This window comes from Bolinopsis microptera, chromosome 12 (assembly GCF_026151205.1).
Source record: "Bolinopsis microptera isolate Bmic1 chromosome 12, MBARI_Bmic_1.0, whole genome shotgun sequence".
Classification (NCBI taxonomy): domain Eukaryota; kingdom Metazoa; phylum Ctenophora; class Tentaculata; order Lobata; family Bolinopsidae; genus Bolinopsis; species Bolinopsis microptera.
Window position 1 is genome coordinate 821,552 of NC_087083.1, and position 26,987 is coordinate 848,538.

The 26,987-nt window shown below is 38.8% G+C and overlaps 2 protein-coding genes across 2 annotated transcripts in view; both read right to left on the reverse strand.

The window, feature by feature from the left end:
- Positions 1 to 17,606, reverse strand: part of LOC134824478 (vacuolar protein sorting-associated protein 11 homolog) — a 37,138-nt gene extending 19,532 nt beyond the window's left edge. The window contains exons 1-10 of the mRNA XM_063836383.1: positions 17,520 to 17,606; positions 17,087 to 17,179; positions 16,718 to 16,837; positions 16,220 to 16,355; positions 15,895 to 15,952; positions 12,316 to 12,421; positions 11,901 to 12,066; positions 6,276 to 6,401; positions 5,684 to 5,785; positions 2,590 to 2,718 (exon numbers count right to left, since the gene is read on the reverse strand). Coding sequence (XP_063692453.1) covers positions 2,590 to 2,718; positions 5,684 to 5,785; positions 6,276 to 6,401; positions 11,901 to 12,066; positions 12,316 to 12,421; positions 15,895 to 15,952; positions 16,220 to 16,355; positions 16,718 to 16,837; positions 17,087 to 17,179; positions 17,520 to 17,606 — 1,123 coding nt within the window. The remainder of the gene's footprint in view (positions 1 to 2,589; positions 2,719 to 5,683; positions 5,786 to 6,275; positions 6,402 to 11,900; positions 12,067 to 12,315; positions 12,422 to 15,894; positions 15,953 to 16,219; positions 16,356 to 16,717; positions 16,838 to 17,086; positions 17,180 to 17,519) is intronic.
- Positions 17,607 to 21,226: 3,620 nt separating this feature from the next.
- LOC134824021 (5-aminolevulinate synthase, non-specific, mitochondrial-like) lies at positions 21,227 to 26,154 on the reverse strand. The gene is made up of 12 exons (XM_063835668.1): positions 26,004 to 26,154; positions 25,796 to 25,832; positions 25,477 to 25,633; positions 25,101 to 25,279; positions 24,790 to 24,872; positions 24,442 to 24,578; positions 24,183 to 24,244; positions 23,848 to 23,972; positions 22,530 to 22,665; positions 22,153 to 22,325; positions 21,848 to 21,970; positions 21,227 to 21,590 (listed from the first exon to the last, which is right to left on the reverse strand). Exons 1-12 carry the CDS (start codon positions 26,151 to 26,153, stop codon positions 21,429 to 21,431), a joined length of 1,524 nt encoding a protein of 507 aa, XP_063691738.1. The 5' UTR covers position 26,154; the 3' UTR covers positions 21,227 to 21,428.
- Positions 26,155 to 26,987: the final 833 nt, after the last annotated feature.

Genomic DNA, 26,987 nt, shown 5'->3' on the forward strand with positions numbered 1-26,987 from the left:
AGGAGGAGCCGGAGCAGCAAATGGAGCAGGAGGAGCAGGTGTTGGTGCAGGAGGAGCCGGAGCAGCAGAAGCTGGAGAAGTAGTAGATGGAGAATAACCCGGAGTTAAGTCCCACAAGCTATCAGACTGATCAGGAAATTGTGAGGGTAAAGGGGATGCGGGGATCAGTGAACTGTCTACTAGATAACGGAGATGAGTGGGGATACTAGCAAAACCATAAAAATAGCAGTGAATGTTAGCCTTTACAATCTTTTTAAACAAAATGTTACCTGTGTAGCTGAAATGTAAATTATCCGTACGCTGTATGTAAGATAAAGCATCATTATGAGTGATGTGAAAAGGGTTAGAAACTAATACGAAATTAAGTTGATTACGTAAAGAAACCAATTCAGCGTTAAAGTCATCAATTTTAGAAAGAAAATATGATCTTTCACGATTATAATAATCAAAACGAGGCAAAACAATATTTACAAAAACAGTAGCCTTCGGAAACTTATGATGCACACAGTTTATAAGGTCAGTGAACATTTCTGCAAACGTAACACTATCACACGAACACCTACCTTTTATATTGTTAGTTCCCACCATGACGTACACAGCATCTATCTGCGGCAAGTTCCGAGGATTGATGTTGGTTACCTCGTCTGCCACGTGCTCAGTGTCCATACCACGGTAAGAGAAAACATGTAGTCCACGGTATGATTTCGGATATAAACGTGTAGGTTCTTCGGGACATTCGGAATTAATGTATTTAACCATCGAATCTCCTATAACCACAACCTGAAAAAAAAATTTCTCAATCATCGTGTAATGTAAAGCTCCCACAAACATAAATGAAGTGTAAGTTGTACTTGTAATGCTTGTACATCTGTTGGGGTTTACTGTACAACAATCTAGAAAATGTGTACATATTTTAGTAAAATCATAACATTTAATTACTCACGTTTTTATCAGTATAGACGAACTCCTCAGGAGAGGAGCTGGCGGTGTTGCACTTAAACTGTACAGGTCCCGGGTTAGTTTCCACATCGCCTGATAGTATTAGGCACATCCTGGACCAAACAGCAGAAGGAGTCAAATCACCAGCCATAGCGTTTACGACCAGTTGAAGAATGAGGATGGCGGGACTAGATGGCAGTAGGCCAGCAACCTCGAGGTTCTGTAACTGAGCGCTAACAGCTTCAACTGTAGATGTCAAATAAATTAATTGAGCCAAAACCAGATTATAAATTAAATTCAATGTTGACATGATGTTAACGTTGCAACAACTTTGAAAAATAAACTGCAAATAAAATTCAACACTCAACACAGCTCCTGAAGCCAAAACCAAGGTGTTCTGTGGTTGAAGGGCGACCACGAAAAGCTGTTGAGGGTTCATTAGAACCGTCCACAGACTGGGTGTAGAGAGCAGACGACCTATAAATAGGATTGCTATTTATTATACAATGATATCTTCAACAACCAATCTAATAGAGCACAGAAAAGCTCAAGGAAACGAAACTTCAAGTAGCAGATGTGCAATTTCAACCGTAAACGAACTCACCATAACCTACGAGGACTCCAGTGTTCATCGACGACGCAAACATCAGCACAACCAGGACAGAACTAGCCGCTAAAGCTCCCCGCACGAAGAATGTTCTCGTGAAGGTGTAGAATGAGCTGACACCGTAGTCAGAGTGCTTGTAAACAAACGTCAGTCGATTGAATAATAACCAAATGTGTACATTATGACAAAAGTAATATTGCACATTAACCAAACTCCTCGAGGTAAAATCTATTGTAGGCAATAGTACTTGGTTTCCAAAGTAACACAATACCATACAAAACAAATCAAAACATTCCAAGAAAAACCCTGTAACAGCAACATTTACCTCATCAAAACAAATATCATATTTTATTATATTATCCGGTGCCAAGTCGGTGGAACATCCCAGTAGAAATAAAATGATTAACAACTTGTACTTCATCAATTTAGATTAAAGGTTCGTAAATTGCAATTGAAAAGAATGGAAACGTAACTTTAAGTGTAATTAGCAGAAAGACTGAGTTTTGTCGCGCGATCATTTATCTACATTAACGTGACGTCACGCGAGGCAGAGTCCTAAGTAGACCCCTCGTCTGTAGGAAGCACAATGCATCAGTGATTAATTTTTGCGCGCGCGCGCAGCTTTTACGTTGCGAGGTAACGAACGGAAGGAAGGAAGGAAGGAAGGACACACGACATATTTGAACCCACCTATCTCGTTCTCCAAAATCCACGTTTTTCTGCAAAAACCTCCATTCGTAACCTTCCACTTTATATTTTTTCAAAATGGTGGATGGAAAAAATCTAAAGCCTAAATCAAAAAGAATGCTATAGCCTAGATTCCTATCCTTTTTCTACAACCCTGCTAAAAATGGCGAGGTTTCAACTCCATTTGCGAGCTGGGTTTGGCTTCACCAGAGGGTCATTTTGAGGTCGATTTTCGGTGTTTTTTCTTCTATGTCCCCGTTGCCGGGGAAATTTCGTCAAGTTTAAAATATTGTATAGATTGTATATAATATATATATATATATATATATATATAATATATAATAATATTTATTTACCTTTACTAGCTAGATGATCACCGTGCGCCTTGATAAGGTTCATGTGATCGTCCTGGTTGTTCTTAGCTAACTGTATAGCATCATCATACAAACATTTCCTCTTTAAGATATCTATCTTCTCTTGGATCCCTGCAATCAAAATGCCCGTTTAATTCTCAGAAATGCCCGTTTAATTCTCAGAAATGCCTGTTTAAGGCCAGAGGGGGGGGTAAATGGCACTTTTGTAGTTTTTGCATATTTGATAATAGCTACTGGAGACGAACAAAAAGAAAAAAACCGGATCAAAATCTGACCTTGCGCTTCTGAGATATCGCGCGCTCAATTTTGAGGTTTACCTGCAATTACATGTTAAACTGGAACTTTAAACGGCTGTAACTGGCTGGTTTTCTCAACTAAGGAATTGAAAACCACAAAAGTGTGTTTTGAGATAAATGGATTGTAGTGTTTTCAAAATTTTGAGTATTCACTGGAATTTATCACAGTTCGTTAGTTAGGACTTTTTATACACTTAATAACGTTTGCTTGATCAGACCTGGCCGTCCCCTAAATGATTTTAGCCACTTTCAATAGTTAATGTCCTTGTATTGTAAAAAATGAGGTTAACCAAGACTTCCTGTAAACACTAACTGCTTAAAATTTGGTTGTTAACCTCGCTTTAGACCATATAACACTGGGATTGGTTTATCAATATGTTATTATATATGTAGTAAAACATTTGCACAGTACAACGATTAAGTTTTTGAGGTTAACATGTAATTGACTGGTCAGATATTCAAAAAATGAGAGGTTAACCTCATTTTTTAGCCATTTACGGGTAAAATCTTCTACTAAAATATGGTCAGTTCAAATCACCTTTGTCACGTGATTATAGTTGTAGGCATCGTGATACCAATAGATACCTCACTTCGATATTGTGGTACATAACATAAGTAAGAATCGTATGTATATTCCCTACGGTACCAAAATGTGATGCGTGTTAACCTCATTTTTTTCATTTTCCCAAGATAAAAGAAAGTCAATCAACATGTCATCTATTTAGAAATGTGTATACCGTAAACTTACGATGAAAATAATAACTCTATCATTTGATCTATTCTCGCTATATCTAAAAGACGAGGTTAACCTCATTTAATCACGTTTGGATGTTCATTTTTCTGATAATTATGAACCTAAAATTTAGTTTACATTTGCTGACCGAAATAACAAAAAATTATGGCGTGCAATAAAATATTAACCTCAATTTTATTAACCTCAATGTTGTATAGTCAATTTTGTAAAAATCGGTTAACCTCAATTATAAAATAAAGTTAATCAGCAAATGGATATAGACTATCTCTCTGACTGGGCACTAAGAAACAAAATGCGATTCCATCCAGCAAAATGTAAAGTGCTTATTGTTTCAGGAAAACCATCTTTATCTCCTCCATTCGCATATAATCTTGATGGCTCTCCTCTTGTGTATGTAGAGTTAGAAAAAGATCTTGGAGTCGATGTTACTCCTAAGCTAAGTTGGAATAGTCAGTGCGACAGAATTTATACTAAGGCCTGCCAACAACTTGGTATGGTCAGAAGAGATGGCCATATTGTCATTGATCAGAAACGTCGCCGGGCGCTTTATCTCTCCCTGGTTCGTAGCCAATTCGAAAATTGTTCCATAATCTGGCGCCCTTGTAATAAATCACTTAGTGATAAATTAGAAAGTCTCCAAAAGAGAGCTATTAAATGGATTCTGTCTGAAGAGGGCCGCAGTTATCCACCTGAGCAATATGTCAAAAAGTGCAAGCTTGTCGACATTCTCCCTTTGGCTCAAAAGTTTGACTTGAATGATCTTATTTTTTTCCACAAAGTTCTGAACAATTTAATTCCTGTATCGCTGCCTCACTATCTCTCTTTATATCAGGGCACTTCTCGACTAAGACGTTGCCACCTCGACAGTCTGTCTATTGTGTCATCAATTTTACCTAAGTTAAGTCAGAATTCACACACCACATGTACCTCAAATAGCCCACTGGCAAAATCATTTTTCTACAGAACCCATATACTGTGGAATGGACTCCCTTTACAGGTAAGACAGATTGTGTCTACTAGTCTTTTCAAAGCTGAGGTCACTAAGCATCTATGGAAATGTTTATTGGATAGTGAAACAACAGTCTAGCCTAGTCTCTTTGCTCCCCATATTATTATTATTTTTATTGTTTTATTAATTTTTGTATCTACCTTCCTATACTTTCAACATCATATCACACTTCACCCGCACACCTTCTCACACATTAATGACCAAGTTTCAGACCTGTATCTAATGTATCTGGAATTTGACGTATTGAAATACAAATTTTGACTCTATATCCACAGTTATTCACCATGGATTTGTTTGTTATTAAATAGTTTTTCATAAATTTTTGGATTTAGATTAATTCGATGTAATGGGTCCAAGTTACTGCGGACATAGTTCACTATGTGTTTACCGTGTTTGGGTGCCCATCATATTTTACAGATGGGGGCGATATTTTGAACGATTCTATTTTATATTCATCTATTGCTGTACTCTGTAAAATTTGAAAAGTATTTAATAAAAAAGCTACAAATATGTGAATAGCGGTGATGTTTTTGTCATTAAAAATTAAATCGATTTAGAAAATAATATTTTGGTAGAATTTTTTGACCCCTTACCCCCCCCCCCCCCCCCCCTCTGGCCTTAATTCTCAGAAATGCCCGTTTAATTCTCAGAAATGCCCGTATTCTCAGAAATGCCCGTTTAATTCTCAGAAATGCCCGTTTAATTCTCAGAAATGCCCGTTCAATTCTCAGAAATGCCCGTTTAATTCTCAGAAATGCCCGTTTAATTCTCAGAAATGCCCGTATTCTCAGAAATGCCCGTTTAATTCTCAGAAATGCCCGTTTAATTCTCAGAAATGCCCGTTTAATTCTCAGAAATGCCCGTTTAATTCTCAGAAATACCCGTTTAATTCTCAGAAATGCCCGTATTCTCAGAAATGCCCGTATTCTCAGATCTGTTCTTCTTCGTAGATCACGTGATTATTTCCAAAACTACTAATACCAAGCAACTCTCACAAAAGACTAAAAAGTGTCAAACCTTTCTCGTTGAGTTTATAAATCTCGTTGTTTTTGCCGATAACATAAAGAGATCCCCATTCCACTAACAGAGCTTTAACTGGTGGGAACGTTCCAGTGAACCCTGAAATATTTGTTTACAATTATTAAAATATATACTGTGAACTTAACTGCATAGTTCACTTCTCACACTTTAAAGCACAAGCAGTTAACAAACAGTTAACAAACAGTGAACAAGCAGTTCACGAGCAGTTAACAAACAGTTAACAAGCAGTTAACAAACAGTTAACAAGCAGTTCACGAGCAGTTAACAAGCAGTTAACAAACAGTTAACAAGCAGTTAACAAGCAGTTAACAAGCAGTTAACAAGCAGTTAACAAGCAGTTAACAAGCAGTTAACAAGCAGTTAACAAGCAGTTAACAAGCAGTTAACAAGCAGTTAACAAGCAGTTAACAAGCAGTTAACAAGCAGTTAACAAACAGTTAACAAACAGTTAACAAGCAGTTAACAAACAGTTAACAAACAGTTAACAAGCAGTTCACAAGCAGTTAACAATCAGTTAACAATCAGTTAACAAGCAGTTAACAAGCAGTTAACAAGCAGTTCACTGTACCTATAAACTTGTTGCTCATATCGTAGATAGTCAGGTCGCAAATAGAGTCCTGTTTTAGCATGGTTCTCCTGGCGAAAGAGACGGATACCAGACATCCCCTGTACCACGCTATGTGGGACCTGGTACCTGGAGATAGTGAAATAGTGAAAGAGACGGACACCAGACATCCCCTGTATCACGCTATGTGGGACCTGGTACCTGGAGATAGTGAAATAGTGAAAGAGACGGACACCAGACATCCCCTGTACCACGCTATGTGGGACCTGGTACCTGAAGATAGTGAAATAGTGAAAGAGACGGATACCAGACATCCCCTGTACCACGCTATGTGGGACCTGGTACCTGGAGATAGTGAAATAGTGAAAGAGACGGACACCAGACATCCCCTGTACCACGCTATGTGGGACCTGGTACCTGGAGATAGTGAAATAGTGAAAGAGACGGACACCAGACATCCCCTGTACCACGCTATGTGGGACCTGGTACCTGGAGATAGTGAAATAGTGAAAGAGACGGACACCAGACATCCCCTGTACCACGCTATGTGGGACCTGGTACCTGGAGATAGTGAAATAGTGAAAGAGACGGACACCAGACATCCCCTGTACCACGCTATGTGGGACCTGGTACCTGGAGATAGTGAAATAGTGAAAGAGACGGACACCAGACATCCCCTGTACCACGCTATGTGGGACCTGGTACCTGGAGATAGTGAAATAGTGAAAGAGACGGACACCAGACATCCCCTGTACCACGCTATGTGGGACCTGGTACCTGGAGATAGTGAAATAGTGAAAGAGACGGACACCAGACATCCCCTGTACCACGCTATGTGGGACCTGGTACCTGGAGATAGTGAAATAGTGAAAGAGACGGACACCAGACATCCCCTGTACCACGCTATGTGGGACCTGGTACCTGGAGATAGTGAAATAGTGAAAGAGACGGATACCAGACATCCCCTGTACCACGCTATGTGGGACCTGGTACCTGGAGATAGTGAAATAGTGAAAGAGACGGATACCAGACATCCCCTGTACCACGCTATGTGGGACCTGGTACCTGGAGATAGTGAAATAGTGAAAGAGACGGATACCAGACATCCCCTGTACCACGCTATGTGGGACCTGGTACCTGGAGATAGTGATATAGTGAAAGAGACGGACACCAGACATCCCCTGTACCACGCTATGTGGGACCTGGTACCTGGAGATAGTGATATAGTGAAAGAGACGGATACCAGACATCCCCTGTACCACGCTATGTGGGACCTGGTACCTGGAGATAGTGAAATAGTGAAAGAGACGGACACCAGACATCCCCTGTACCACGCTATGTGGGACCTGGTACCTGGAGATAGTGAAATAGTGAAAGACACGGATACCAGACATCCCCTGTACCACGCGATGTGGGACCTGGTACCTGGAGATAGTGAAATAGTGAAAGAGACGGACACCAGACATCCCCTGTACCACGCTATGTGGGACCTGGTACCTGGAGATAGTGAAATAGTGAAAGAGACGGATACCAGACATCCCCTGTACCACGCTATGTGGGACCTGGTACCTGGAGATAGTGAAATAGTGAAAGAGACGGACACCAGACATCCCCTGTACCACGCTATGTGGGACCTGGTACCTGGAGATAGTGAAATAGTGAAAGAGACGGACACCAGACATCCCCTGTACCACGCTATGTGGGACCTGGTACCTGGAGATAGTGAAATAGTGAAAGAGACGGATACCAGACATCCCCTGTACCACGCTATGTGGGACCTGGTACCTGGAGATAGTGATATAGTGAAAGAGACGGATACCAGACATCCCCTGTACCACGCTATGTGGGACCTGGTACCTGGAGATAGTGAAATAGTGAAAGAGACGGACACCAGACATCCCCTGTACCACGCTATGTGGGACCTGGTACCTGGAGATAGTGAAATAGTGAAAGAGACGGACACCAGACATCCCCTGTACCACGCTATGTGGGACCTGGTACCTGGAGATAGTGAAATAGTGAAAGAGACGGACACCAGACATCCCCTGTACCACGCTATGTGGGACCTGGTACCTGGAGATAGTGATATAGTGAAAGAGACGGATACCAGACATCCCCTGTACCACGCTATGTGGGACCTGGTACCTGGAGATAGTGAAATAGTGAAAGAGACGGACACCAGACATCCCCTGTACCACGCTATGTGGGACCTGGTACCTGGAGATAGTGAAATAGTGAAAGAGACGGATACCAGACATCCCCTGTACCACGCTATGTGGGACCTGGTACCTGGAGATAGTGAAATAGTGAAAGAGACGGACACCAGACATCCCCTGTACCACGCTATGTGGGACCTGGTACCTGGAGATAGTGAAATAGTGAAAGAGACGGATACCAGACATCCCCTGTACCACGCTATGTGGGACCTGGTACCTGGAGATAGTGAAATAGTGAAAGAGACGGATACCAGACATCCCCTGTACCACGCTATGTGGGACCTGGTACCTGGAGATAGTGAAATAGTGAAAGAGACGGACACCAGACATCCCCTGTACCACGCTATGTGGGACCTGGTACCTGGAGATAGTGAAATAGTGAAAGAGACGGACACCAGACATCCCCTGTACCACGCTATGTGGGACCTGGTACCTGGAGATAGTGAAATAGTGAAAGAGACGGACACCAGACATCCCCTGTACCACGCTATGTGGGACCTGGTACCTGGAGATAGTGAAATAGTGAAAGAGACGGACACCAGACATCCCCTGTACCACGCTATGTGGGACCTGGTACCTGGAGATAGTGAAATAGTGAAAGAGACGGACACCAGACATCCCCTGTACCACGCTATGTGGGACCTGGTACCTGGAGATAGTGAAATAGTGAAAGAGACGGACACCAGACATCCCCTGTACCACGCTATGTGGGACCTGGTACCTGGAGATAGTGAAATAGTGAAAGAGACGGACACCAGACATCCCCTGTACCACGCTATGTGGGACCTGGTACCTGGAGATAGTGAAATAGTGAAAGAGACGGACACCAGACATCCCCTGTACCACGCTATGTGGGACCTGGTACCTGGAGATAGTGAAATAGTGAAAGAGACGGACACCAGACATCCCCTGTACCACGCTATGTGGGACCTGGTACCTGGAGATAGTGAAATAGTGAAAGAGACGGACACCAGACATCCCCTGTACCACGCTATGTGGGACCTGGTACCTGGAGATAGTGAAATAGTGAAAGAGACGGACACCAGACATCCCCTGTACCACGCTATGTGGGACCTGGTACCTGGAGATAGTGAAATAGTGAAAGAGACGGACACCAGACATCCCCTGTACCACGCTATGTGGGACCTGGTACCTGGAGATAGTGAAATAGTGAAAGAGACGGACACCAGACATCCCCTGTACCACGCTATGTGGGACCTGGTACCTGGAGATAGTGAAATAGTGAAAGAGACGGACACCAGACATCCCCTGTACCACGCTATGTGGGACCTGGTACCTGGAGATAGTGAAATAGTGAAAGAGACGGATACCAGACATCCCCTGTACCACGCTATGTGGGACCTGGTACCTGGAGATAGTGAAATAGTGAAAGAGACGGACACCAGACATCCCCTGTACCACGCTATGTGGGACCTGGTACCTGGAGATAGTGAAATAGTGAAAGAGACGGACACCAGACATCCCCTGTACCACGCTATGTGGGACCTGGTACCTGGAGATAGTGAAATAGTGAAAGAGACGGATACCAGACATCCCCTGTACCACGCTATGTGGGACCTGGTACCTGGAGATAGTGAAATAGTGAAAGAGACGGACACCAGACATCCCCTGTACCACGCTATGTGGGACCTGGTACCTGGAGATAGTGAAATAGTGAAAGAGACGGACACCAGACATCCCCTGTACCACGCTATGTGGGACCTGGTACCTGGAGATAGTGAAATAGTGAAAGAGACGGACACCAGACATCCCCTGTACCACGCTATGTGGGACCTGGTACCTGGAGATAGTGAAATAGTGAAAGAGACGGATACCAGACATCCCCTGTACCACGCTATGTGGGACCTGGTACCTGGAGATAGTGAAATAGTGAAAGAGACGGACACCAGACATCCCCTGTACCACGCTATGTGGGACCTGGTACCTGGAGATAGTGAAATAGTGAAAGAGACGGATACCAAACATCCCCTGTACCACGCTATGTGGGACCTGGTACCTGGAGATAGTGAAATAGTGAAAGAGACGGACACCAGACATCCCCTGTACCACGCTATGTGGGACCTGGTACCTGGAGATAGTGAAATAGTGAAAGAGACGGACACCAGACATCCCCTGTACCACGCTATGTGGGACCTGGTACCTGGAGATAGTGAAATAGTGAAAGAGACGGATACCAGACATCCCCTGTACCACGCTATGTGGGACCTGGTACCTGGAGATAGTGAAATAGTGAAAGAGACGGATACCAGACATCCCCTGTACCACGCTATGTGGGACCTGGTACCTGGAGATAGTGAAATAGTGAAAGAGACGGATACCAGACATCCCCTGTACCACGCTATGTGGGACCTGGTACCTGGAGATAGTGAAATAGTGAAAGAGACGGATACCAGACATCCCCGGTACCACGCTATGTGGGACCTGGTACCTGGAGATAGTGAAATAGTGAAAGAGACGGACACCAGACATCCCCGGTACCACGCTATGTGGGACCTGGTACCTGGAGATAGTGAAATAGTGAAAGAGACGGACACCAGACATCCCCTGTACCACGCTATGTGGGACCTGGTACCTGGAGATAGTGAAATAGTGAAAGAGACGGACACCAGACATCCCCTGTACCACGCTATGTGGGACCTGGTACCTGGAGATAGTGAAATAGTGAAAGAGACGGACACCAGACATCCCCTGTACCACGCTATGTGGGACCTGGTACCTGGAGATAGTGAAATAGTGAAAGAGACGGACACCAGACATCCCCTGTACCACGCTATGTGGGACCTGGTACCTGGAGATAGTGAAATAGTGAAAGAGACGGATACCAGACATCCCCTGTACCACGCTATGTGGGACCTGGTACCTGGAGATAGTGAAATAGTGAAAGAGACGGACACCAGACATCCCCTGTACCACGCTATGTGGGACCTGGTACCTGGAGATAGTGAAATAGTGAAAGAGACGGACACCAGACATCCCCTGTACCACGCTATGTGGGACCTGGTACCTGGAGATAGTGAAATAGTGAAAGAGACGGACACCAGACATCCCCTGTACCACGCTATGTGGGACCTGGTACCTGGAGATAGTGAAATAGTGAAAGAGACGGATACCAGACATCCCCTGTACCACGCTATGTGGGACCTGGTACCTGGAGATAGTGAAATAGTGAAATAGTGAAATAGGGTAATTATTTTGGTTAATTGATTGGAATTATAATCGGGTTATCACTTACGAGACATAGAGTTTAAATTGCAATATTATCATAAGCAAACAGCTCGATTCTTAGAAAGTAGGAACCAATACTGTAACTAGAAATGAAATCAGGTAGGAAGAGATTACTTACCACAAGAGATTACTTACAAGATATTACTGAGCCGTAAGTATTACTTACCATCCATGGGGAGGTTATTTCCAGGATCGTCCACAGTAAAGAAAAGGAACTTATTCTTAGGAGCAATAAGGAACTGATGGTACTGATGGTGATCAGTAAGGAGGGAGAGGCCCAGACCACACCCCTCACTGGAGAGAAACGTCGGCAAGGGGTTGCTATCTGATACCTGGGATATGATATATTTGTTTACATATTTTTTATATATTTGTTTATATATTTTTTTATATATTTGTTGCTACGACCACTCTCAGTGAAGTGAACCAACTTGCGTCTCCAAATTAAACTAAAGATAAACTAAAACACAAATCACAAAAAAATCATACTCAATATTCGTGGTGATTCAACTAATTTCTGGCAATTTCTTTTTATTCTTTTCTTTAATTTTTAATAACGTAAGTATTTAAATGTTGTATACCCGTTTGTAGGAATGCACTGCAGTTTCAGTAGCAACAAACAATGCCACTTCCTTGTTGAACGCCAGTCCAGTTATAGACGCCTTGTCTGAGTGGATCACTTTGTATCTGTGAAGATTGGGTTCAGATCAGTATTCATCTAAGAAGAAGTACAGTAAAACCCCGATTTTACGATTTACCATGGCCATTTCTTAACCCAAAATGTGGGTTAACATACATAATGTGAACAATCAAAACCCCGATTAACCGCGACCCCTGATTTAACGCAGATGCTTTCTTTTCCCCAAACTCCACGGTAAATCGGGGTTTTACTGTGATATACAATGTACATTGTACATTGTACATTGTAATAATGACCGTTTGATTAGAACCTAGCCTGGTAATATGATCAATATAATATGATCAATATAATATGATCAAGATTAAGAGCTGCAGTTGTCAGGTCACTTAAAATGGATCATAATTACAGATAAATACACTGTTGAAAATAGCACTCTAGAGAGATAAGGACAGATAATAATATGGGAACTGACCGCTGCTCCCTTGTTATGTCTAACACTCTAGAGAGATAAGTACAGATAATAATATGGGAACTGACCGCTGCTCCCTTGTAATGTCTAACACTCTAGAGAGATAAGTACAGATAATAATATAATGGGAACTGACCGCTGCTCCCTTGTAATGTCTAACACTCTAGAGAGATAAGTACAGATAATAATATGGGAACTGACCGCTGTTCCCTTGTTATGTCTAACACTCTAGAGAGATAAGTACAGATAATAATATGGGAACTGACCGCTGCTCCCTTGTAATGTCTGACCGCTGTTCCCTTGTTATGTCTAACACTCTAGAGAGATAAGTACAGATAATAATATGGGAACTGACCGCTGCTCCCTTGTAATGTCTAACACTCTAGAGAGATAAGTACAGATAATAATATGGGAACTGACCGCTGCTCCCTTGTAATGTCTAACACTCTAGAGAGATAAGTACAGATAATAATATGGGAACTGACCGCTGCTCCCTTGTAATGTCTAACATTCTAGAGAGATAAGTACAGATAATAATATGGGAACTGACCGCTGCTCCCTTGTAATGTCTAACACTCTAGAGAGATAAGTACAGATAATAATATGGGAACTGACCGCTGCTCCCTTGTAATGTCTAACACTCTAGAGAGATAAGTACAGATAATAATATAATGGGAACTGACCGCTGCTCCCTTGTAATGTCTAACACTCTAGAAAGATAAGTACAGATAATAATGTGGGAACTGACCGCTGCTCCCTTGTAATGTCTAACACTCTAGAGAGATAAGTACAGATAATATTATGGGAACTGACCGCTGTTCCCTTGTAATGTCTAACACTCTAGAGAGATAAGTACATGGATAATAATATGGGAACTGACCGCTGCTCCCTTGTAATGTCTAACACTCTAGAGAGATAAGTACAGATAATAATATGGGAACTGACCGCTGCTCCCTTGTAATGTCTAACACTCTAGAGAGATAAGTACAGATAATAATATGGGAACTGACCGCTGCTCCCTTGTAATGTCTAACACTCTAGAGAGATAAGTACAGATAATAATATAATGGGAACTGACCGCTGCTCCCTTGTAATGTCTAACACTCTAGAGAGATAAGTACAGATAATAATATGGGAACTGACCGCTGCTCCCTTGTAATGTCTAACACTCTAGAGAGATAAGTACAGATAATAATATGGGAACTGACCGCTGCTCCCTTGTAATGTCGTGTTTGTCAGGTCACTTAAAATGGATCATAATTACAGATAAATACACTGTTGAAAATAGCACTCTAGAGAGATAAGGACAGATAATAATATGGGAACTGACCGCTGCTCCCTTGTTATGTCTAACACTCTAGAGAGATAAGTACAGATAATAATATGGGAACTGACCGCTGCTCCCTTGTAATGTCTAACACTCTAGAGAGATAAGTACAGATAATAATATAATGGGAACTGACCGCTGCTCCCTTGTAATGTCTAACACTCTAGAGAGATAAGTACAGATAATAATATGGGAACTGACCGCTGCTCCCTTGTAATGTCTAACACTCTAGAGAGATAAGTACAGATAATAATATGGGAACTGACCGCTGCTCCCTTGTAATGTCGTGTTTGTCAGGTCACTTAAAATGGATCATAATTACAGATAAATACACTGTTGAAAATAGCACTCTAGAGAGATAAGGACAGATAATAATATGGGAACTGACCGCTGCTCCCTTGTTATGTCTAACACTCTAGAGAGATAAGTACAGATAATAATATGGGAACTGACCGCTGTTCCCTTGTTATGTCTAACACTCTAGAGAGATAAGTACAGATAATAATATGGGAACTGACCGCTGCTCCCTTGTAATGTCTAACCGCTGTTCCCTTGTTATGTCTAACACTCTAGAGAGATAAGTACAGATAATAATATGGGAACTGACCGCTGCTCCCTTGTAATGTCTAACACTCTAGAGAGATAAGTACAGATAATAATATGGGAACTGACCGCTGCTCCCTTGTAATGTCTAACACTCTAGAGAGATAAGTACAGATAATAATATGGGAACTGACCGCTGCTCCCTTGTAATGTCTAACACTCTAGAGAGATAAGTACAGATAATAATATGGGAACTGACCGCTGCTCCCTTGTAATGTCTAACACTCTAGAGAGATAAGTACAGATAATAATATGGGAACTGACCGCTGCTCCCTTGTAATGTCTAACACTCTAGAGAGATAAGTACAGATAATAATTATATAATGGGAACTGACCGCTGCTCCCTTGTAATGTCTAACACTCTAGAGAGATAAGTACAGATAATAATATGGGAACTGACCGCTGCTCCCTTGTAATGTCTAACACTCTAGAGAGATAAGTACAGATAATAATATGAGAACTGACCGCTGCTCCCTTGTTATGTCTAACACTCTAGAGAGATAAGTACAGATAATAATATGGGAACTGACCGCTGCTCCCTTGTAATGTCTAACACTCTAGAGAGATAAGTACAGATAATAATATGGGAACTGACCGCTGCTCCCTTGTAATGTCTAACATTCTAGAGAGATAAGTACAGATAATAATATGGGAACTGACCGCTGCTCCCTTGTAATGTCTAACACTCTAGAGAGATAAGTACAGATAATAATATAATGGGAACTGACCGCTGCTCCCTTGTTATGTCTAACACTCTAGAGAGATAAGTACAGATAATAATATGGGAACTGACCGCTGCTCCCTTGTAATGTCTAACACTCTAGAGAGATAAGTACAGATAATAATATGGGAACTGACCGCTGCTCCCTTGTTATGTCTAACACTCTAGAGAGATAAGTACAGATAATAATATGGGAACTGACCGCTGCTCCCTTGTTTAAATGTCTAACACTCTAGAGAGATAAGTACAGATAATAATATGGGAACTGACCGCTGCTCCCTTGTAATGTCTAACACTCTAGAGAGATAAGTACAGATAATAATATGGGAACTGACCGCTGCTCCCTTGTAATGTCTAACACTCTAGAGAGATAAGTACTGATAATAATATGGGAACTGACCGCTGCTCCCTTGTAATGTCGTGTTTGTAAAACAGCCACACAGTTCCATCTGCTAATCCTGCAGGAATAATATACTTAGTTAATTAATTAATTAATTAATTAATTAATTGATCTATCATACAATTATAAATCATAGAATACAATATATTTCAGAAAAAAAGCAGCCTCATTATACAGGCACACATTCAAATAAACACACAAAAAAAGCACACACACAAACACACAGGCAAACACACAAACATACACACAAGCAAGCACATAAACATACAAGCACAAACAAGCAAACATACACACACGCAAACACAAGCAAACACACGATATTTACCTACTGCCATGTTAGACATGTTATCACTGACAACAATACAAGTCACGTTAATTGTAACGTTAGTTTTGGAGAGGGTCGTCAGGTCTACGTAACGAACACAGCCACTGTCAGCTAACCGTGGGGTCATGTTCCACACCTGTCAATTAATTGATTACGTGATTAATTATATAATTAGTTAATTAGTTACATTTTATAAGGTACAATACTACTGTTAGCCTACGTATTATTATAATAGTGAACTGGTTGTGGAACGTTTTTATTTTATTCATGAATATCGGTTGAATAATTTAAGAAGCAACTGATTTACAAATCAAATATTAACCTTGCATGACAAACTAACTAATTAACCAATTACCCGGAGTATAGGATGCGCAGGTTCGTCCTTTCCGATAGTAACCACTATGTTCTGTTTAGCTTACTAATTACCTAATTGCGTATTTATTTAACTAACTTATCAATAAATTAACTAATTAATTAATTGAATAATTAACCAATTACCCGGAGTATAGGATGCGCAGGTTCGTCCTCCCCGACAGTAACCACAATGTTCTGTTTAGCTTTAGGTATTTGTACCAGATGTGTGAGACGAGTCTCGTAAAGTTTCCTGACCTCCACATCCTAGTAATATCTTTAGTAGAGTTATATAATAGTTCTAGTGGAATTAAGTTAAGTTAAGTTCTGTTGGAATTAAGTTAAGTTTTATTGGAACATTATTAGCTTTACTTTAAACTGAAAATCCAAAAGGATGGACCACACTGCTCAATTAAGTGATCTCAAAGTGCACTGTAACATAAAATAAAATCACTTTAAAAAGAAATTAAATAATAATAATATTACAACGATTTATTTTGTTAGATTGAGACAAACCTTCATGTCCTGAGTAAGACAGTGGAGGTGACCTTTACTGTCTCCAATTAGTAGTTTACCCCTCCCACTAGCTGTACATGTTATGTCTATATCCTGTGAATTGTGGAATACAATAATCACTAACTTTAATCTTTAACTTTAAAAGTTTATTGATTTTTTTAAAAAAATCTTATAAAGCGTCTACTGGCCGAAATGTGTATGAGATACTAATGTTCGTACCATGATAATATGCTGAATAAAGAAAGACTGAGGGGAAGTTATGACAATTACAATAAGTTGATTTGTTAACTGCTGCTTTCTAGAAGTTTTTAGAAGTTTCTAGAAGTTTCTAGAAGTTTCTAGAGGTTTCTAGAACTTTCTAGAACTTTTATAGAACTTTCTAGAACCTTTTAGAACTTTCTAGACGGTTCTAAAATTTTTCCAATAAACTAACCTGAAGACCGGACCACTTGTCCCCGTTTTCATCTTTAACAACTTCCTTACTGAAGAAAGCAAACCTCCTCCATTGATGGGACACCATCCTGACGTTCAGTTAATTATATTAATTGGATCATTAGTTAAGTAATTAATTGTTTAATGATTAAGTTATAAGATGACACGCTTGACAGCAGTTATTCTCATAAAATCTATTACATGTTTGTTGGATTGTGACAGAATCTTTAAAAAAGTTAAATCTCTACGTAAAAAGGAAAACAAATAAAAAGAATTTAATTAACTATAGTAGCAAATTGCAGGTCACTGTTAGGACACAATATATGAACCTGCACATGCAACAATGGGCTAAGTAACTTGGCCCGGTTTTTTATTTTGTTGCTAGAAGTGATCATGATGCCAAGACGCATCTACATGTCAATTTTGAACAAAATCGGACAACATTTTAGAAAATTCAGCCCTTTCAATAGTGGGCTATATAATGTGGATCTCTACTTCAATATAAGTTATGCAGTTCAAGAATGGGCTAGCTAACATAGCCCGAAATAATAATTAAGCTGTGCTTCTTCGCAGGTGGGCCAAGTTAACATGGCCCGTTATTACACAGGTATTAGCAAGACACGATCTACTGTAAAGGTGGGCCAAGTTAATGTGGCCCGTTATTGCATAGGTATGAGATTACTTCCATTAAAAATAGTTGCTGGTCTATGTTACATGGCCCATATCCTTTTATATGAATGGGTGGGCCAAGTAATGTAGACCACATAAGTTTAATTGGAAATCAGCGAGCCATGCAACTTTTTGCCAGATGCAGACGAAACTATTTACAATTTTGCTTAAAAAATTAATGTGCCTAATGGGCCAATAGAATACCTAACCCACGAAAAAAAATTTTTGATGATCCAACATATCCTGTAAAAATGGGAAAGTTTTTTTCGTTTATCTCAAAACCACTAAAAACTACTTGGCCCATTGTTGCATGTGCAGGTTCATATATTGATTGATCATTAATTAACTCCAAATACTATATAATATAACAAATAATCTCAGATATGATATAGGCCAAAAGGGTCACATGATACAAAACAATTTGCAGTTTGATTTGCATAAAACATATATCTATTAATAATAATTAACTGATGAAATCTCGTAAAATTTCTAAAGTTGGGTCGCAATAAAATTAATTATAAATAAATAAATAAATTCTAACATTTATTACACGCTTCGACATTAAAATATACCCAACAAAGATGTACATTAAAGTCATTCAAGCGAGACTTAGTGTTGAAATAGCAAGATTATGGACTTTTTAAACAGTTCAGATTTTATGAACAAATATTTGTATGAAATTACCAAAATTATGCACTTTCATATCAGTTCAGACATTATGGACAAATATTAGAAATATTATCAAAAGCTCGTTGGAAATAAAACGTCTTTAGGGCATTTTTAAAACATTCTACAGATGATAATGATCTCACTGAGTAGGGTAGTTCATTCCAAATTTTTGGTCCACAAAACATAAATGCAGCATCTGTTCGTCTGAAATGAGGAGCAGGAGGAACTTTCAACAAATAAAAGTCATCATCTAGTCTGGAACTTCGTCTTCGTACTTCCCTTAGATTGACGTGTCCTTGTAAGTACTGAGGGGCTATGTTATTAAGACACTTGAAGACCAGAAGTGATATTTTGAACTTAATTCTGAACCGAACAGGCAGAAAGTGGAGCTTTTTGAGGTAAGGCATGATAGGTTCACGTATCTTTTTTCCGTAAAGACCAAAGATAAATCTAGCAGCATTGTTCTGTATCTTTTGTAGCTTATGGAGATTCTTTTCTGTTATACCATAATAGACTGAGTTGCAGTAGTCTATGAAACAGAGGATATTGGAGTGAACTAACTGAACTTTTAGGTCATGGGAAAGCTTCGAACCGATTCTTGCTAAGTCCCTTTGATTCAAATAACATACTTTGGAGACAGCATTTATTTGAGAGTCCAGATTCATTTGGTGATCGAAAAGGAATCCCAGGTTCTTGGCCTTGCTAACAGGGCAGATTGAGAGGTCTCCTAAATCCATTGTCTGGATTGGGCTGACATATGGACCTATATCAATGAACTCTGTTTTTTCATCATTCAGTTTTAGGAAATTAACTGTCATCCATTGCTTTATCTCCAGAAAGCAATTTTTCACAGCTGTTAAATCAGGATTAGAACTGTGAACATCAAAAGTAAAGTACACCTGTGTGTCATCTGCATACAAATGTATCGAGAAACCATATTTTGTGACAATTTCTTCAAGATCTCTGGTATACAATATGAACAGTAGTGGTCCTAAAATGGATCCTTGAGGTACACCAATATCCAGATAGCCTTCAGAAGATGTGGCTTTTTTTACTTTAACCTTGAATGTGCGATTATTAAGGTAACATTGTAACCAGCTGAGTGCTAGTTCTGTAATACCATACGCATTCTTGAGTTTCGTAAGAAGGAGGTTATGGTTTATGGTGTCGAAAGCAGCTGATAGATCTAAGAGTAGAAGCACAACATTCGATTTGCTGTCAATCATCATTAGAATATCATTATGTATTTTGGTAACTGCAGTTTCACAACTATGGAATTTTCTATAGCCTGATTGATATGGGGAAAACAGGTTGTTGACATCAGCATATTCATTTAATTGGCAATGAACTACTTTTTCTAGTATTTTGGACAGATAAGTTAGATTGCTAATCGGTCGATAGTTTTTCAGCTCATCAACATCTAAGGTAGGTTTCTTGAGTCCAGGCCTAATAGATGCTTCTTTTAGGGCAGATGGAAACTTTCCGACTCTTAGTGATTCATTCACGATGTAATGGATGATTGGGAGAAGCTCGGGTAAGCAGTTCTTGAAGAGCCACATTGGTATGACATCGAGTACGCTTGATTTATTGGGAAGACTCTTAATTAAGGTTTCAAGTTCTGATAATGAGACTTCCTTAAACTGATCAAGTCTACACTTTGTATTCTCTATCAAAGTAGAGTTTTTGGTACCTTGACCGTTAAGGGAAGTGTTTTGAATTTCCTTCTCAATATTAGAGTAAATGATTTTTACTTTTTTGTCAAAGAAAGTCTTGAGTTTTTCAGCCACTTCGATATCTTCACCATTTGGCAATTTGTTGGAGCCATATTCCTTATCTAAAAGTTTATTTATGACTTTATAGGTCCCTTTCGAGTCTCCTTTGCAAGAACTGAGCTGTTTATCATAGTAGCCATCCCTAGCTCGATTGATGGTGATTTCTGCGTCAACACACTTTTCAAAGTGAGTAGTTTTAAACTCATCATTCTCTGGATACTTTTTGGCTTTTCGTTTTGCCCTTCTCCTCTCTCTGACAGCAATTTGACATTTTTCATCCCAAAAATCAGACTTTTCAGCAGTAAATCGTTTCGTAATAAGTGGGGCATGTTTGTCTAGCACCTGTTCAAGGACATTTTGATAAAGGTTCACAGCCTCGTCTAAGGATTGATATTCAGAAAGGTTAAGCTCTGAACAAAACAGATCTTCCCTGAACTTATCGATGTCAATTTTGCTTAGCTCTCTGACATCTTTTTCTTCATATGTACGAGCTTTATGAAAATCGAATGAGACTGGGATCTGAAAACTTAATAGATAGTGATCAGAGCTGGTTCCAGTGCTTGTTTGCTAATTATCATTACTATGACGAATACAATCTTACAATACTAGCACAATTTCCAAATATTTAAGTAGAAAAATATCAAATCATAATGTTATGTAAATTATCATTGAAATCACTGGTTGCGACATAAAATACTATCATCCAAAAACTCATGAAGAATCAAATATATAATAGTAATATCCATAATGAAGCTCACTCAGAAAAAAAAACTCTACAAACAAATTCCTACATGACATAACTAATTCTTCAATGAAAAGTTTTCACATTTGGGCAGATCCAAGTTGCTCCAAACATCATCCAGCGCGCTGATCAGGTAGTCCATCATGCGGGGTGTATGGTAGGGGGTGGCCACGAAACGGAGTAACTCCCTTCCTCTAGGTACCGTCGGGTAGTTTATCGCCTGTGAAGTGGTCACTTGAATGTTTCTTTTTTAGGTATATTTTTAATGCGTGTAATAAATATTGGAATTTATTGGTTATATTTAGGAGGTCAGAGGTGCAAGATAATTTTCAGTTGATATAAAATATTATTGATCATAAAAGACAAAAACGTGCCAAAAACGTGCCAAAAACGTGCAAAAAACGTGCCAAAAACGTGTCTTCGTTAATTATCAAACAAGTAAAAATAATCAGTATAATATACACATATACATTATACCTGTACGTAGAGCTTGTGTTTCTCAAGAAGGGTATCCATGCAGAGTGTGGCCTTTAGAGCGTCCCCTATGTGAAGAGGAACTATGTGACTTGGACAGTCCAGTACCGGGAATCCAGCTTTTAACTGTAGGATTTTACTTTTTAAATAAATAAATAAGTGAATTTTATTATTGTGCTTTTATTTTAATTTACTATTAAGTTAAAAAGGTTATCGAATAAAGATTAAATTTATTAAAATATTATATATACTATTTAGTGATTATTTTACTTATCCACCTAGTAGACTTTTAAAGGTTTGAAACATACCAGTTTGACTCTAAGAATATTATACGCAGCGCGATGACGGAGGCGCAGTTCACGTCCCTCCTGCTGCGCGAGAATGTTGATACTAGTGACAGCACCAGCCGCAGTACTAGGCGGTATGGAGGTGGTGAAGATTAGACCTGAACCGAGACTTCTCACTACATCAATCAGAGGTCCTGAGAGAAATTATTTTATTTTTTTATTAATTGTTTCTCGTTTATTTTCCATGGAAATAATCTTTATCAAGCTTAAAAGAAATTTTAGAGAACCCGAAAAATAATTCTTTTTATTAACACCATTGGCCTAGGCTGGTTCAATAATCATATATAAGTCTACATTATATAATTAGTTAAACAACAGTTCAACTGTTGAACAATTACCAGTAGAAGCAATATAACCACCGACCAGACCGTAAGCTTTACCCAAAGTACCAGATACAATATCAATCTTGTGTGCCATGCCCCGCTCCTCCGCAAGTCCCGCGCCATGGTAACCATACAAACCCACTGCATGTACCTGTCGTGAAGTACAATATTAATGTACAAGCTCATTATCGTTATGGAATTAAGAATCTTTGGTCCAACGAGACACAATCACTCAATAGTTGTATAGAAAATGGGGCAGAATATACGTATTATCATAAAACTTGATATAACAAATAATTAAATACATGATAATATAATTCCTCTCCAATAATCAGTCCAATTATATTCGTAGCCTAAACATTAATTCTTAATTAATAATTAAATTGTCGCCATTTGATTTATTCAAGTTTCCATGTTGTATATGAATCTGGACTCTCAAATAAATGCTGTCTCCAAAGTATGTTATTTGAATCAAAGGGACTTATCAAGAATCGGTTCAAAGCTTTCCCATGAACTAAAAGTTCAGTTAGTTCACTCCAATATTCTCTGTTTCATAGACTACTGCAACTCAGTCTATTATGGTATAACAGAAAAGAATCTCCATAAGCTACAAAAGATACAGAACAATGCTGCTAGATTTATCTTTGGTCTTTACGGAAAAAATATACGTGAACCTATCATGCCTTACCTCAAAAAGCTCCACTTTTTACCTGTTCGGTCCAGAATCAAGTTCAAAATATCACTTCTGGTCTTCAAGTGTCTTAATAACATAGCCCCTCAGTACTTACAAGGACACATCAATCTAAGGGTAGTACGAAGACAAAGTTCCAGACTAGATGATGACTTTTATTTGTTGAAAGGTCCTCCTGCTCCTCATTTCAGACGAACGGATGCTGCATTTATGTTTTGTGGACCAAAAATTTGGAATGAACTACCCTACTCAGTGAGATCATTATCATCTGTAGAATGTTTTAAAAATGCGCTAAAGACGTTTTATTTCCACCTAGCTTTTGATAATATTTCTAATGTTTGTCCATAAAGTCTGAACTGATATGAAAACTGTGCATAATTTTGGGAACTTCATACAAATATTTGTTCATAAAATCTGAACTGATAAAAAGTCCATAATCTTGGTATTTCAACACTAAGTCTCGCTTGAATGACTTAAATGTACATCTTTGTTGGGTATATTTTAATGTCGAAGCGTGTAATAAATGTTAGAATTTATTTATTTATTTATATATCAATGCATTTTTTGATAAAAGTTTCAAATCAAATCAGTTTAATACCTCATTAGTAACTAATAAAATACAGGAAATAATCAAATCAGTACCTCATCCACGAAAGTGAGGGCGTTATACTTATGTGCCAAATCACATAGTTCCTCTATAGGAGCAATAGTTCCCGTCATACTATACACACTTTCAAACGCTACTATCTTCATACGATCTGGGTCACCTGCAATTTAGGGGGGATTAGCAAGACTAATTAGCAAGACTAATTAGGGGAAATTAAAGTTTGTGGTTCAATTTGAAGTTTTACATTATCTAACTCGATGCATTATGAAACAATAGTAATGGTTATATTGCTTTGTTAGATAAAATCATCGAGTTAACATAACGCGTCAGGTATAATAGTAATCTGAACAGGTTTCATATTATATTTTACCTTTTACAAGAAGCTCCTCCAAATGATCCAAGTCATTGTGACGAAATACAAACTTTGGCATTCTGTTGAAGTAAATCATCATTAATCAATAATTAAATCTTAAAATATTGTTAGTTATTACTTCATAAAAGCCTATTCTGATATCTAGATAACACGCAAATACATTAAATAACGCAAATACATGTTGAAACCTACAATATCTATTAATGTTTTTCATACAAAGTTATAACGAATTCTTCATGTCGAGGTATAAGCTGACCTAGAATTGTTGATACCCGCTATCATGCTAGCGTGGTTCCCTTGGTCACTATAAATCTCAGCGTTCAACACTCTTCCCAGAGTTTGTAGAGTTGTGTCATTTGCAACATAGCAAGATGAGAAAAGTAATGCGGAATCCTGCGTTATGAAAGTTGTTAAATTCATGTACTAGTTGCGAATTCACCAATATTTGATATTTTAATTCCAATATTTGATATTTTAATTCCTATATCTCATACTGATACACCGTTAACAGCGGTATTTTCGTTTTCACTTCTTTAAAATACTTGTAAATTTGCAGTAATCATTTAAACTGATACTAATAGCAATTCAAGAGCAAGTAGTTTACCTTGCCATGTAGATCAGCCAGAGTATCCTCTAACTCAACGTGATAGTGAGAGGTTCCACCTATACTTCGTGTACCACCAGCCCCTGTTATTTAGTTGAATGTTATAATATTATTACACCTTAGGAAAATTAGGAATTATTATTCGTTTGTTGCATTGTGTTCATTAAACAAAGGAGAAAATGTGCATAAAAGTATTTGTAAGAGCTATAGTATTACAATACCTAGGACTCAAGTAAAAAGGGAAAACCATAAAGAAAAGGTATGCAAATTTCAAATAATGGCATACATTTTAAGAGAGCGAAACAACTTACCTACTCCATGACGGTTGATGGTATCAATAACTGCTCCAGTAACTTTGGGATGAGATGACATTCCAAGGTAATCATTTGAACACCACACGCTCACATCTTCATCTTCCAGTTGCAGTGGGGTGGTTCTTGCCATGGCGTATGGCTTCTTTTCAGCTGTCCGAGATAGCACTTGGAACGTCCTGGGAATTTACTGTCAAAATTTTTTAAATCTAACTGTCTTCCTCTTTATAAGACAATCAACACCCTTTTTTCTTACATCAGTGAAGGTACCCAAAATCGGTCTGTGAACAATAACGTAAGATGATAAATTAGGTATTACTGAGAATCTAAAAGAAATTAACAATGTAGTCAAATCATTATCAATTATCATCAAAACCTGTAGGTTGAGTCCCGTTTTTTTGCCTCAATATTATCATTGAGAATGGAGTCATATTTAGGAGGAAGAGGTTGAGCCTCATTTTTTTGAGTTGGAGCTTCCAGCTTAGTAAGAGTTGGCAATTTCAACTCTTCTTCTGGAACAGCCTCGTTCTCACCTTCAAAATAAACAACTTGCGTTACTTAAATTGATGTAAATCAGCTCCTTATTGTACTTATAAATTATTAAACTTAAATTTAGTACTTGGCTATCTATCAAATCCAATAATTGTCAAAAATTGTCAAGTCACAAAGTTTTAAATAAATTAAAGATTTAATACCTTTTAAGTCATAAGTAGCAGGGAGTGTAACAACACCCTGAAAAATAATGAAGTTGTTTACCATGTATATAAATGCAATAACATAAATTCATATTATCAAAGGTTAAGGATAAAACATTTTGACAAATATTCAATTCAACCAAAGTCTCACATGATATCATATTAAAGTTTTGTTTGTTCAAAATCTTTTCACTTGCAAAGATCCCACCTGAGTCATCAGTTTACTCATAACTGGACATTTCTTTGCAAACATTGACAAAGATCGACTTTTCAAAGCAAATGAGAGAACTTCATTGGATAAAAAAGGACACTTTCTCATTGCAACTGCAACAGCAGCAGTTTTTATCAGGCTTGCCATAGCTGAAGGGAATAAATTATCAGATAAATTAAATGAGTATGAGGAAATTTACACACATTAGAATTAGAATTATTATTTTAAACACATTATATTGCAAAGAGTTTTGCGTTTAAAATTCTGTAAGAAATATGCAACCATTTTCTTCATCTTAAAAATTAAAACTCGAGAAACAATATCTACCAATGCATAATTCTGCTTTTAAATAAAGTTTTTAGCCACATCTCTAAACCAGAGTGTAGAATAGAATTTCTACTAGGGCCCTAGTACAAATTTTCTCTAGACTATAGTATTGTAGGTTTATAGCCTACCGACCCGTGCACCAAGCTAGGCCTTGTTGCCGGGTCATATTATAAAAAAATATTTACGGGTATCATCCGTAAGGAACAAGGCATATACGTATTTATGCCTCCCATTACTGATTCGGTATACTGTTTTTCCGGTATCCTTTATGCTCATCATGATTGATTTAGATTCAAGAAGATTATTAAGTCGGAACTTGGAGCAATTACTGTCCAGGAGGAAACTTTGGTGCAAAAGAAAAAATTGTTAGAAGACCTGACTTTAACCTGGCATACGAAAATTTCAGATGGAAGGGACACCTGACATGTAATGGAGAAAATGTGTAACTTGCTGGATTGAGGACAATCACGAGCCCTCTTTCATTTTTGAAATCGGTGACAGTGCGCTTGGAAAAGGTCAAATGACCATTTTCCTGATAAATTCCACTACCTCACTATACAGCTGATACCACAAGCTTTTTGTGATAGGGAGAAGTTATAATATTATTAATTGACGATGTCAATCCTTCGCAGCTCAACGAGACCAGTGGTGTAT